At 38.5% G+C, this 14,070-nt stretch overlaps 1 protein-coding gene across 2 annotated transcripts in view; it reads left to right on the forward strand.

Moving 5' to 3' along the window:
• The window catches only part of ADGRG2 (adhesion G protein-coupled receptor G2), a 54,239-nt gene that overhangs the window by 3,177 nt on the left and 36,992 nt on the right, over window positions 1-14,070 (forward strand). For both annotated transcript variants that reach the window (XM_042810856.1, XM_042810857.1), the window contains exons 2-3: window positions 7,755-7,873; window positions 13,080-13,700. In XM_042810856.1, the coding sequence (XP_042666790.1) occupies window positions 7,756-7,873; window positions 13,080-13,700 (739 nt within the window). In that variant the 5' untranslated portion in view covers window position 7,755. The remainder of the gene's footprint in view (window positions 1-7,754; window positions 7,874-13,079; window positions 13,701-14,070) is intronic.

Genomic DNA, 14,070 nt, shown 5'->3' on the forward strand with positions numbered 1-14,070 from the left:
AAAAAAAAAAAAAAAAAAAAAAAAAAAAAAAAAAAAAAAAAAAGGCATCTTAGCCTCCTCCCTGCATGAGTCACATGGATTTGTCTCCAGCTGTGAGCTGAGCACCTTGTATACCACAGGTGCACATGCTGTGTTGCTTTCATCACCTTCAGGGCTGTTTCATTGCAGGTAGTATATAGTAGAACTAACACAAGATTTTAGAAATTTATTTGGCAGCTGAAGGCCTCAGCCTCAGTCTTTTCTGTTTTATGTATGAGCATTGTAGCCCTGAAATCACATTATTGTTTGATATACCAGCTGTTTTTCAGCTAATACCTTATTAAATCAGTGCATTTTGTTCTTCCATTCTAGGTTCTGTTCTGCTGGCTACTGAAATACTGCATACTCACTGTATTGCAGAGAAGAGCTGTAGTTTGTAACACAATGTACTTATTTCTGTTTGTTTTAAAGGAAAACTATAGGAACTCAGTTCCACTAGATGAGGCAATGTGCAGAAAAGAAATAGTTTATGGAGTTCTCCAGGCTACTTAAAGTACTTTTAAACTCCATTAAATTTAGAGAAACTTGCATGAGTACCTCACTTGATGCCTTAGATGCCAAAAAAGAACAGGCACTCACAACTGAAGCATTACGTTTGTTCTCATTTGTGATATTCTTTAAAGGAGTCATTGAAAACTTAAGGCCTAAAAGATACATCAGCAGGTTTGCCAGAAACTATCACATTTGACAAGTTGTGAGACATTTAGAAACAGTAAAGCTGGCAGGAAAATGAGCTACGAGGGTGTGCTGCTGTTGGAAGCGTTACTGTGCACGTATTACCAAAACCACGCTCATTTTAGTGACATGTTAATGTTTTAAACATTCTCTTGGAGATCTCTTTGATATTCTGTAGAGAATAAATTACTATATCTCTTTTCCTGGACTTATTAGACTTCTGGGAATGCCTGATAGTGATTGTTGCCAAATTCCACATTTATTTTCTGACTTCACAACCAGACTTTGAATATCTTTGTTTCTCTTGCACCAAATTAATTATGGTTGTAAGTTGACTGAATGGCTTTTTGATAATACACCATAATACATCAGGTTTTGAAGTCTAGGGGACTTTGTTCCTTCATTACTTACGCACAGCACAGTCTAAGTACTCATATAACTTGAATTTGAAAGTGCATTTTTTTTTCTTATCTGTCTCAGCAAGTTAGCATTGTGGTTAGAGTAGTTTATTTCTAAGAAAGGCTAATCACTTCATTGTAGAAATGGCAACAGCAAAATAGGCCATGTGGAGTGTATTTGTGCAAAGCAAATTTTCTGATCTAATATGTGAGGGCTGAAAGCAGGAATAGTGCTAGAATAAGTTCAGGGAGCTTGTCTTTGGAATGGTGTCTTCTCTTTTCTACCATGCTCCATACATTCCATAGGCATTGTACCCTCTGGAGGTGCACTGCTAAAAGAGGCCAGAAACATTGCCCTGGCATAACCTCATTTACTAGAATGGTTTAACAGGGGAGCCCAAAATATTAACCCCATATAAAGACAGAGGTGCCAAAGTGACTGTAGTTCCTTGTACTGTGCAGAGTACTGATGTCATATTCATTACCAGAGCTGTACTAGGGCTCTGGAAGATGGGTTGCTTCAGTGTATCCGTCTGTCAAAAGTGATGAGCTTTATTTCTTTGATACAAACTGCATGTTTGGCCATTGAGCTGTCGATTAAAAACAGTCTGTGCTTGTTTAAAAGGAAAAAAAATCCCAAACTGACCAAACAAAAAAACCAAAACAAAGCCAACCTGCCTTTACCAAATATTGTGCTCCATAGCTTCCAAGGGAGTTTCAGCAGCTCCAGTGGAAACTTCCAAGAGACCTGATATGTAAAGCTTAGGATGAAATCGATGTTTTCTCCCTCATCCCATTGGGGAGTGAAAGGAGCAAATGACTGTTTGATGCTGAGCTGCCTCATGGGTTAAGCCATAACAGTCCTGTTGGTGCTCAAAGGACAAACTGAGAGAGCCTAGTTTGTTCAGCATGGAAAAGAGAAGGCTCTGAGGAGATGTGATACAACCTTTCAGTATCTAAAGGAAAAAAGGGGACAGACTCTTTAACATGGTCTGTTGTGACTGGACAAGGGGAAGTGGATTCAAACTAGAAGAGGGGAGATTTCAATTGGATATATGAAAAAGTTTTTTCCAGTACTGGTAGTGAGGCACTGGAACAGACTGCCCAGAGAGGTGATGGATGCCCCATCCCTGGAAACACTCAAGGTCAGGCTGGATGGGGCTCTGAGCACCCTGATGGAGCTGTAGGTATTCCCGTTCGTTGCATGGGAGTTGGACTAGATGGCCTTTAACGGTTCTTTCCAACTCAGTTCTGTGATTCATTCCATTACTTCAGTATCTGCTGATCACTGTGTTGATTTTTTTTCTGTGCTCAGAGCTCTTGTACTTGTTTCCAGAGTTGTGTTATAGAACCCCTTATATGCTCTATATGGTCCTGTTGTGCTTTTTACCATCTCTGGAGGCTGGATTAAGGTTATCATTTTGCTGTGCTGTGAAACACTAGTTTATGATATGATAAAATTGCCAGTCATTAGACTAATCTGCTATTTGTAGTCAGCATTGCTGTCACCTTCGTACTTTAGGAACTATGTCTTGGAAACTATAATTACAGTCTTTACCTTTTCTTCTCAGCGTGCCCATCTGTTAGGGGAGAAAAGGGAGGACCCTTTTCCTCACTTCTTCACCCTCTTCTTTTCCTCCAGGCTAGTAAAAATACCCCTTGAGAATTTTGAATATCCTTGGGATGTTGAAACCATCATGTTCCTATTGCTACACCTTCCAAACCTGTTTCAGGTTTTGTTGAAGGTTAAACAGCTGTTTAAGAATACCACCCAGAGATCTGCCTGGAGGCTGGATAGTTGTGGGTGTCAGGGACTGTGGGAAGATATTGGCATGCACCTAGAACAGTGGGCACATCCAGTGCTTGGGAACTTTGCCCCCGAACAAGTTCAGGATCTCAAACAACTGGTAAAATGTTTGAAAAAGGTATGCCATCATCCTGTAATTCCTGAGAGGCCCAAATCACTGCAAAGCACAGAGGCTTGGCCTGTTGAACCACACTCTATGCTGCTCCAGTCCCAGGAACAGGCCCTGCATCTGAACCGGAGAACCAACCCATGCCAGTATCTGTCGCAAAAGGAAATGATACGAATGTCCTCTTGTTTAGTAAGGGGGGAAACTCCTACCCCTGAGAAGGGGAAGGAAGAAGAAGAGGACAAGCAGATTATGAACCTGTGTGGGGAGACCCCATTGGATTTCAAACCCTTAACCACTCAGCCATTGCGTTAGTGAATCAGCTTATACTTTTACACAAATCTAAGGGTGATCTGTAAATATAACTGAGGGCAGTCCTTGACTTAAGCAGCCTTATACATATATTTATTGTAAAATGAAATTGAAAAATCTCTTGAATGCCAGTGTTGTGCAAACTAAAATTAGTCTTAGGCAGAGACTAAATAAGAGAATGAGTTCCTCCAAGAATTTTTCTTCCCATTTATTTGTGTTGAGAACTGAACTGATGAGTTACAAGTTTTTCCGCAGGACTGATACCCAGCCAAGTGGCTTGCTGCACTCTGTAAGCCAATATGAAAAAGATCAAATACCTTTGAAAGTGGTAAAGGTTTATGTCAGGAGAACTTATTTGATGGATCCTTTAGTTGATGTCATAGTTTTTAGAAAAAGAGATGTTCTACTTAAAGTGATTGGATTTCTTAGAACGCTGTGTGCTTGATTCTACAGCCTTTGATAAATAGGGAAAAGAATTAATGAAAACCAAGCTATTATCAGACAGTAATAATCCTATTACTGTCTTCTGGAAAAATACATTAAAAAGAAACATAGAAGACCATTTAAAATTCAGTGGTATGCTTCTACTCTTACGTTGGTAGGTGCTATATGTGCCAAAATTCAGTGACATAAGACTTTCCACCATAGCGTCCTCCCTATTACATCTAACTTGCTTTAGCCAAAATTTAAAAATAACATAGAAGCTTTACTACAGTTTCGTTCCAGTCTGGGAAGGGGTTGATGGAAGAAGTCCACAGTTTTCTGTTTCTGAAAGTAATCCAAGGCAGATCTAAGAGGCTTTCATACCTGAGCAATATGATGTTTCTTTGGCTCTTTACTGTCATTTTTCAATTGGTAAAGATTTGAATAATGAAGACTGTCAGAAACAACAGCCAGAATCTTACCATTCATCACTGCTGTCCTCCTCAACAGCAAGTTCCATAAATCTGGAAATATATATCTTAAAATCCAAGATCTGACTCTGAAAGGCTCAAGGTCTACAGATGGAGTAAATGTGATTTGAACAAAACAGTGTGAAGCACAGCAGTAGATGGCATGGTCAGAAGTAAATGACTGCTTACAGTTAGAATTTCCAGCAAACTCTGTTACCAACAGCTCATGCACTGGCTGTGAGAATCAGCTCTGGCTAAAATTAAGGATGAAGAAAGTGTCTGCCGGTAAACAGACGTTTTCAACGAGCACTATGAAACTTGAATGTAATTTTCAAAAGGGGATGTAACGAAGTATAGTGCAGCAAAGGCTGCTGTATTTAAGATTTATTTGTTTTTTTATGGCTTTCGGTCTATTGAAAATTTATCTTCTGTGATACAAGGCAAGGAGTGGCTTAAGATAGGCGAGGTATCTTGATGTGGGTGTACACTTGGAACGCAGTCCAGTCTTCTCCCACTGCACGTTGCGTGGGGCTGCAGCAAGCAGACACTCTTGGGGCTGGTTGCAGAGGCACAGATCCTGTCTCTTCTGCATTCCAAGTGCATTTGCAACACAAGCCCAATTTCCTGTGGCTCTTCTAAGTCCACTGAAGTGCTTGGAAAACATCAACTACAAGTAATGCTATTTGTCTTTCAGAGGTGAAAAGCTGGGTACAGTAGAGTAAACAAGGTGAAAGACTTATGGACCTTGGTTTTAACTATTTTGTTTGCCTGCTCTTAGCTGGTTAAGACTAGACTCTTTTGCCTGCCCTTCTGCAGTGGATTCCCTGTCACAGTGTTTATTTGGATGAACCTATTACATTTTGGTATCATCTCCTGTGAAAACTCTGTGCTACTTAGGCAAGTGAAAGTCCCTCTGTGTGGAAGGAGACAATTCCATCAGAATTGTCCGTCAACTAGTAAAATAGCATGAAATAATTTAGTTAATATTAATGATAAGAATGCGGATTTGTCATTATCTAAGAAATAATGATAATATAGAAAGTAGAATCTTTTTCCTTAATAGAATGTAAACAAAATTGTTGTGAAATGAAAGAAGCAGTAATATTGCATACCTAATGTTTTTTTTTTAATTGCAATTTTCACTAGATGCTGGAACAAATGCTGAGCTAGCCTATATCTCGAAAGTCTTGCAAAAAGTTAACTGAGTTCTGATTGCATTGGGATTTCCCTTTGTATGTTTATTCACTTTCCTGCTCTGTTTTTTAGTGCATCCCCTGAGAACATTAATCTGCATTCGTAACTGAATAGCTGTGGAGTTCTTGTTATGACTGGATTCTGTCAACAAGAAACTTTGCCTCTCTCCTGAAACCGAATGCAGAGAATTTGGAGGCATTCCAAATCAGGTTTTTATGTGACGCAGAGCAAGCAGTTTGCTTCAACACTTACCAGCACCAATGGCTAAGCTTGTGGGTTCTGTGAAGTATTTTTGGGCTCTGTCCCATTCATATTTCAGCTCTTCATTTCTAGGTAGTAATGGCAAGGAATGCTGGAATTTGAGTTTAGTTTGTTGTCTGCTGCATTCCTGTGAATATGGTTTCCCACACCAAAAGGAGATTTCCCCATAAATTGAAGGAATAGATGTGCAGCTTAGCTTTGCTTAGGAGTGACCTAATTTGAGATGAGAATGGAAAGTGTGAGTAAGCAAAGGAAACAGAGGTTTTGGATGTGCATTTCTTTTAATGCCATGAAGTTATACTGTAGGTGGGCCATCCTTGAAATTATCAGTCAAAAACACTTCAAACCTACCAGCGTTTTGCACTGCAATTTTTGTTATCAAGTTCTTGGGATAATTAGCGTAATTACTTAATTTACTGACTGAAAATCTTTCTTATTACATGCAGCTGTCATTCATGATCTTGCCACAGTTTGATTGTTATTTCCTCAGAGCATTCTGGTTTCAAGCATGCATCCAGCATCTGCAAAGTGGAAACTGTGTGTGTCATCATCAAGATCAGTCTTCTTCAATCCAATCAGTATGGCCATATTTCGGCTAGAAATACCATATACTGTGTAACTGTTGGAAATGATGGCTGGCAGTAACATGGTGCTGTTCTAATTTTTAGAAAGCCTTTCCTTTGTTTTCTCTATTACACTGTTATATGTTCATAATTTATTTGCATGCATGTTTAATCAATTTCCAAAGTGTTGATTACTTAGCAACTTCACTGATTTATGTGTATGCCAGTATATTCCCTTAGCACTTACTTGGAGGGTTCACCCCATAGTAACCATTTTATTCTAATAAATATTTATATTAATGTGAGCGCTGGCAAAAATTTACGTTAGCCCTCACTTTAGCAAGAATTTATAACCCTCAGGAGTGTACATTTTACAGTTCCTGTAAAGAAAAAAACCTACTGCAGCATGTACAAAAATATAGGAAAGTTTGCAGGTAGCACGACTCTAAACTTCTCTCAGTGCTAACCAGGTACAAATATACCAAATCTGTGATGGCTGTGTTAAACTTATATGGTTGTGCAGGATGCTCTGGTCTGCCATAAGGCAGACACTAGGAGATACATATAATAAATATGTAAAGTTTACTGCTATGCATTTTTTTCAAGTGTCAGTTACAGAATTGCTAACAAATATGTGTCTGTAAAGTTCTTTATTAAAGAGATAATGCATGCAAAACGCACATGAATGTTTTGCTTAACAATTATTTCAGCATGCAAAATATCCAGAATATATATATATATATATATATATATATATATATATTTTCCTCCCAAGGATCTCATTATAAAAGTGTATAATTCTTGGGGGTGTTAAATCTTACAGTAGAAAGCATGTTTGTTTTTCATCACCATGTTCTACTGTTCACCCGAGGCAACCATCACTAGGAAGAGATGTGGAGAAATCAGTTTTCTATTACATTCTCTAGGAACTTTCTGCACATTGGCTTGTTGCATTTTGTGTTTTGAAGTTTGCAGTAACTTTTTTGTCTTGAGAATGAGATGAGGATTGGGAATCAAAGTCTTGTTTATTCTTGAGAGGTTCTCAATGCTGCTATTAGATGTCAGCTAATAGAACCTGTGAATAGGGGACCAAACAAGTGCTTCCCATTTACTGCCTGAGCTTAACAAAGCTTTTTGAAAAGCTCACCAGGCTGTCACTCCTGTGTGTTTTGTTTTGTTTACGAGGCCTTTCATGTTTGTTTGCCTTATAAACTTCTAAAGCTTTACTTGTGCAAGGACTTGTGGTGATGATCTGATGTATTTGTGAGTCTTTAGACTTACAATTAGAGAATTAGAGAACATGAACGTTTGCTTATTTGCTTTTTCCCACATCGGTGGCTTGGCAATACTCCACAGTGCATTTGTGTACAGCACATGACCAGTAGTGTAACAGGGCTGAAAAATTCACGCATCTGGGTTGGAAGCATCATTTGTCACAGTTATCTGCGCGCTTGTTTTTCTTCTAGTTACAATGACTTATTTATGTATTTGTTTATTTCGTCCTAGAATGGTTGCCTGGGGAAGACAGCACTGCTGTGTTGGCAGAATACAGCACGTTTTATTGAGATTCAGGATTGCTTTCCCAGTCCTTCTACTTCATTTGTTCTTGGCTACAGCAGGCAAAGGTAAGACATGTTTTTCCCAATTTGTCTAGTATTGATATTCCAGTGATCAGCACTAGTCTTTATGAATAGGACTCTTGATTGTATTCACAAGCAACTTTCTGCCATCTTGAAATCAAAGGGAATAATGTTCATTACCAAGAACTAAAACATTTGATAATCATTTTGGATACTAAATGGGCTCTAAGTTCACAGTATTTATTTTCACAAAAAGTCATCAGTAGTAATTTCTTTTGGGCTGTGAATGAGGAGAAAATGTAAGTACATAATAACAAAACATTGCTATCCTGCTATTTTTTTTAACTGGAGATGTAACTGTTGTCAGAACCTCCCTTTAAATGTTTTATACTGCTCTTACATAAACACTTCAAGATCCTTTTAATTTTACCTAGTACACCTATAAACACAAAACAGCTGATTTTGGCTGTGGGTCTGAGCACAGCTAGGGAAAACTAGATAAGATCCAAAATATGTTAACAGAAATTATGTATTTGAATTTGACAGTCTATGCTCTTTCTGTAGCAGTAAATGAAAAAGAATCGAGCAACTTCAAGTTCCTGTCATTTCTAGTAGAAACGGAGTAACTAATGTTGGTGATGTTTGTATATGAGATAAAGTAGGATCAGCAAGTTTGTGTTCCATTCATTACTGTTCTTGAAGCTCACAGGTGCAAGTTTTGTTATGCTGGTCCTCGACAGATACAAATAACAGTGCTTGTCATTTGTACAGCTTCCTGTATTGATAATAAATCATGCTAGTGTTGTGCATGAAATAGTTTTAAAAAAAAAAATTCAGGTTTTTTTTGCCATGTACAAAATGGTTGTTTTTAGAAGCTCCTGCATGTGCTGTAGCGTGTTGTTGTACTCCAGAAGATGAGAGTTTTTTGCAGACCAAACACACTTAATAAAAACGCCTTTTTAATGACATTGTACTAGCAAGGTGGTTTTATTTGTTGATAGAATAGACTAATTCCGATTTTCCAAATGTAGTGATTTTTGTAAAATGAACCTTTTATTGAGACAGAGTTTGAAGTTCAAGTTACAAAACTGTTGCTAAAATGATCAAGTTTTAACCTTAGGTAGATTGAAAAGCAAAAGGAACAGCCCAAAATATGGACAGATGTCCTACAAATATTTTGCCAGGGACATTTCAGCTATATCTAGAGTTTTGAGAATGCAAGCAAAGAAGGATTTTTTTCTTTCACCTATATACAACTTGCAAGTGTCAGTAATCCTTCAAGATGACATAAACTGTTGCAAGAGTCAATTTCTGGTTCCACAGTATTTTGTTGGTAGTGTTTCTTTTGGTAGGCTGTTGGCATTGTCAGCATCATCTCTGCTCAGTTCTTTCTTCAGTTAAGATGCTTTCCAGGAAATATGAATGGATAAGAATTATCTGTGTTCTTTTCAACATGTAGGATGCGGATGCTGCATGATGTGGAAGAGTTTATCCCCATCTATCTAAATATAACTGTGACTGAAAAGGAGAAAGCAGATGTTAGCTTCAGAATTTCAGGACATTCAGAAGAATCAAGCAGTCTACATATAGAAAGCTTATTTTAAACTTTTTATAAAGATTAGCTATTAGCTCTAGATGGAATACGTGGAGATTTAAAATCACAGAATCACAGAACATTTCATACATACATTTCAGGACTTCTTCCACTGCTTGATAGAACACGTTTACATGAATGTTTTTTGTTTTAGCACTACATCTAGTTTCAACACTTTCATCTAGTGATGTGAATATGTTAAAAAGGAACAACTTGCATTTCTGAAAGAGGTGAAGTGCTTGAATATAGCAAATGCCACTCAGAAGTTAGTCCCCAGTTTCTACTGGATGGAGTTTTCTTGACTCCAACTTGTGATTTTTGCTTAGTTTTCTTACACTGCATATGTTTGGAGCATTCTTTCTCCTATGCTGTGTTTTCTGTGCTGTGGTAAGAAAAAATATATTCAATGGCCAGGTTTCCAAATGTAGTTTGTATTATCTGTATTCGAAGGAACTAGCTGTAAGCTCAGAATGACCCAGTCAGAGAACAGCCAGTTCCAGCTTCTCGGTTCTGTGAACAAGAGTGGGCTGCAGCACACTATTTTCTAGAGAAAATAAATGATGATTGACTGAATTTCCAGGGCTTTGAAGTAATGTTAGCATCTGCTTATATTGCATCCACCTACATATATAACAGGCCTAGCTAAGATAATGTTGATAATTAATTTCTAACTCAGTGGCTTTATAGTGTCAAGCATCTATAAAGAATGTACTATAATTTTGCAGCCCTATAATTAATTCACTGTTATAAATTAATAACAATAACAACCCCTAGTTTAATGCCTAACATGAAATCAAACCTCTGTCAGAATTTGTTCGTTTCCAAAATTGTCTACTGCAAGCTTTAATTAACATTTCTGCTCAGAAATGGGCTTCTAACTCTTCAAATATAAAGGGATCCTGGATAATTAATAGTGACTTCATGTTTTAAGTCTTTGTCTTGACTTCCTTTACCAGCCACTATGGCCATCTCTGTAGGCTCAAGATTCCTTACAGGAATTTGGGAGGGCATGTAAGTCATGCAAGCATATTGCTGGCATACTGTCTGTGAAGAATAGCATCTTCATCCGATCTTTCAAAACCTTCAGCGTAATTCCTATTTAATAGTGAAAGACTTGAGCAATTATTTTTCTTTAGAAGAGCCTGTGTTACAAGTGTTGACATATAACCGTATCTGCCTATCCATTTTGTTTAGTAAGTCAATTCTTAGCTAAGTATGCTAGATTTTGCATATGCACTGTGACAAATGGCCAAACTGGATGAGTGAATTCATGCTTTAGGTGGAGCAGTAATTCTGTTGATTGCTGTTAGGACTGTTCTACATCTACAGTGTCAAACTGTGAAAATCCATTGGCTGCTAATTAGGAATTTCATGCAATTTGGCCTGAACCCTGAGTCTGTTCAGGTTTCTTTGCTTGGTAGCCTTGTTTAGTACCTTTGTGATAGATGCTGAACTTCAGGAATGATTTGAGGTTGGATTCTGCTAATTAGTACTATTACAAGGGGAGTTTCAAAGCTGTAGTAAGCAACAAGAACAGTTATCAGTGAGTTTACGTGAAAACTGATTAATAAATGTGTTTTAAACATTTTCTGGTAGCCTGTACTAAATTTTCCCCCTCTACTCTGGAGTACTGTGTCTAGATCTGGAGCCCCCAGTCCAAGAAAGACAGAGAGCTGTTGGAGAGGGTCCAGAGGAGAGCCACAAAGATGATCAGGGGACTGGAGCACCTCCCCTATGAAGACAGGCTGAGGGAGCTGGGCTTGTTCAGCCTGGAGAAAAGAAGGCAGCGGGGTGACCTCATTGCAGCCTTGCAGTACCTAAAGGGAGCCTACAAACAGGAGGGGAATCAACTCTTTGAAAGGGTAGATAACAGCAGGACAAGGGGAAATGGTTTTAAGTTGAAGGAAGGTAGATTTAGGTTGGATGTCAGGGGGAAGTTCTTTACAGAGAGAGTGGTGAGGTGCTGGAACAGGCTGCCCAGAGAGGCTGTGGATGCCCCATCCCTGTAGGTGTTCAAGGCCAGGTTGGATGGGGCCCTGGGCAGCCTGGTCTAGAATTAAATGTGGAGGTTGGTGGCCCTGCCTGTGATGGGGGGTTGGAGATTCATGATCCTTGAGGTCCCTTCCAACCCTGGCCATTCTGTGATTCTGTGTACCACAGTTGCCACAGTAGGAAGTTCTTCCTGTGTTTTATTTGTTCCTATTGAAAAAGCAGTCTGACATCTCTGTGGCCAAGAGGCACAATATTTGAGCAAATCCCTGTGTCATCCCTGATGATCAAAGAGCTGGCTGTGATCCTGACAGCTAGCTAGGACAATGACTGTGATGTACCTTGAAAAGAAAAGGTGGAATCAAGTTACCTCAAAATTTGTCTTTTGATAGGGAAACTAATGAAAAAACATGATTTGTATACTGACCAATTTTTTTCTGCTGTCCAACCCTGATCAATCATGGTTAATCACTTTTTCTATAGGGTACATAAAAGCTCTGTGTATATTGACAAAGTAATGCCTTCCAAAATCTATCATTCTAGCATCCTCTTGCACTTTCTGAGCATTTACTAGGCTATTTCCTTTTTCCACGGCTCCATTACTTGGCCCATGAGAGTTATTTTTGTTTGGGTTTATTTTTGTTGATGTTGAGTGGGTGCATCATAGAGCTGGCAATCTTGATAATGATCGCACGATTGGAATGTGCTTTTTTAAGATGCAGTCTCCACTTTGGAGTGCCTACATCTACAGCCACAAAAGCCTGTACCGGTGGGACAGAGGAAGAATTGAGACGTCTGCAAGAACTTAATAATTATGGTCGAGTTCTACTGTTTGAGGCATTCTATGACCCTGCTTGTTTTACTTGTGTTGATGTAGTCTAAAATCTTGCTTTTACCAGTAAATTTATTGTTTGCATCTAAAATTATGTTTACATCCCAGTTAAACTCCAGGCTGCCATTTCTGTGCCTAAGTAAATGTAAGATTCATAGATCAGTTATCTCTGCAAGTAAATGTCCTGGTAGAGAACATTGTATAGGGGCGAGATGGGTTTAAATTTAGTCAGTAACTCCAAACCATGTTTCCTGAAAGTTACCCAAACTCACTGTCTTCTGGAGTATGGCTGTTTTCTACCTTTCCTGATAAAGCTGAACCAATATACAGTGAAAGATTTAAGAATATTAGAGTTTTTGTTTGTTTGAAAAAAATAAAATGAAGAAGCCTAACCCTGTTCAGAGATGCAGAACGTAAGTATGGCAGTAAGGATTACAGTCTCTTCTAACTCTGTCTATATTTTATCCACTACTGTAATTGCAAAATACCTTCGGAATAGGGACCAGAACCTGATTCTCTTTTTTTTCTCCCACTTGTAGGTTGAGCGTTATGTTGGGGAGCTATGTGTTCATTCTTTATGTTGCACATGAGTTTTGTGTCGAAGCCTTCTTGATTAGCTAGGATTGATTACCTGCCTCCAAATATGCTGGTCCTCCCTCCCTCCCACCCAAACAAACAAAATAGGAAGAATCAAAGTTTTTTGGTAATGTGTTGGTTTGAAAACTCCTGGGTAAATTCATAGGAGTAAATTCGTGTAGTAATATATGAAAGTATAACATTGATGTAGATGATTGTTTTAAAGAAGTAATTTTGCAAATCACCTTTTCTTTATTTAGATCAGGAGGATTTCCTAGGACTATATAAAGCGGTCTTTAAGACTGAATGTGAAGAACCTTGGATTATGTCACCAAGAATTTCTCTGCTTTCTTTGAAAGAATTCACTGTCTGTGTGCACCTCAAGCTCAATTCTTCCAATAGTCCCTGGATAGCGTATGTATACAACCAAGAGACAACTAACAGCAATCCCTCTGCAAATAAGCATGACCTTGGACTTAGCGGAGATCGTGGTAACTTGAGGATCTGGTTGTTTGGAAATCAGATAAATACAACAGTGGCGATGCTTCAGGAAAACATCTGGCACCAAATATGTACCCAGTGGAAAAGTGAAGATAAGGAAGTGAAGCTATTCATAAATGGAAAAAAAAGACTAAATGAAAAACTAATTAGAAATATGTCTCTCCCTGGAAAAGGGCAGTTCTTACTTGGCTGCTCAAAACTGCCAGGTACAGCTACATCACCTAATCAGGGTATGACTGGGGAGCTGTACATGTTCAGAATGTGGGATAAAGCAAATATAAATCTTGGCAAGCACTGCAGAGATGGTAGTATTGTACGCTGGAGAAAGGAGGATTGGATGTTTAATAAGACAGTAGAAAAGGACAACTCTTTGCCATGTGGTAAGTATCACTGCTTCCCTGTTTTTAGAGTAGCGTCATTGCAAAAAGTCGATGTAACATGTCTAACATTTTGTCTTCTGTATTTTAGAAAGTCTTTCTCTATTGGTCATTTTTGTCTGTTTATGGAGATGGTGAGAATCTGCAGCTCTCCCTAGCTTTCATGCAGATTTAGAAGTTTACTGGTGTGCTTTTTATAGACCTTCCAGCCAACCAGCCTGTGGAAGGTGAATATTTAGCATGTACTATTGACACAAAGAAAGAAAAAGCACTGACAACACCAGGCAGCTTTAATTGCTGGTGGTAGTATCACAAGTGGATTTTTTTCTAGAAGTTCCTTTGTCCTCCTTTGTCCTTCCTATGTAAAAATTAC

Source organism: Centrocercus urophasianus, unplaced genomic scaffold (assembly GCF_019232065.1).
Source record: "Centrocercus urophasianus isolate 14NV4802_14NV808 unplaced genomic scaffold, USGS_Curo_1.0 seq_12, whole genome shotgun sequence".
Lineage (NCBI taxonomy): Eukaryota > Metazoa > Chordata > Aves > Galliformes > Phasianidae > Centrocercus > Centrocercus urophasianus.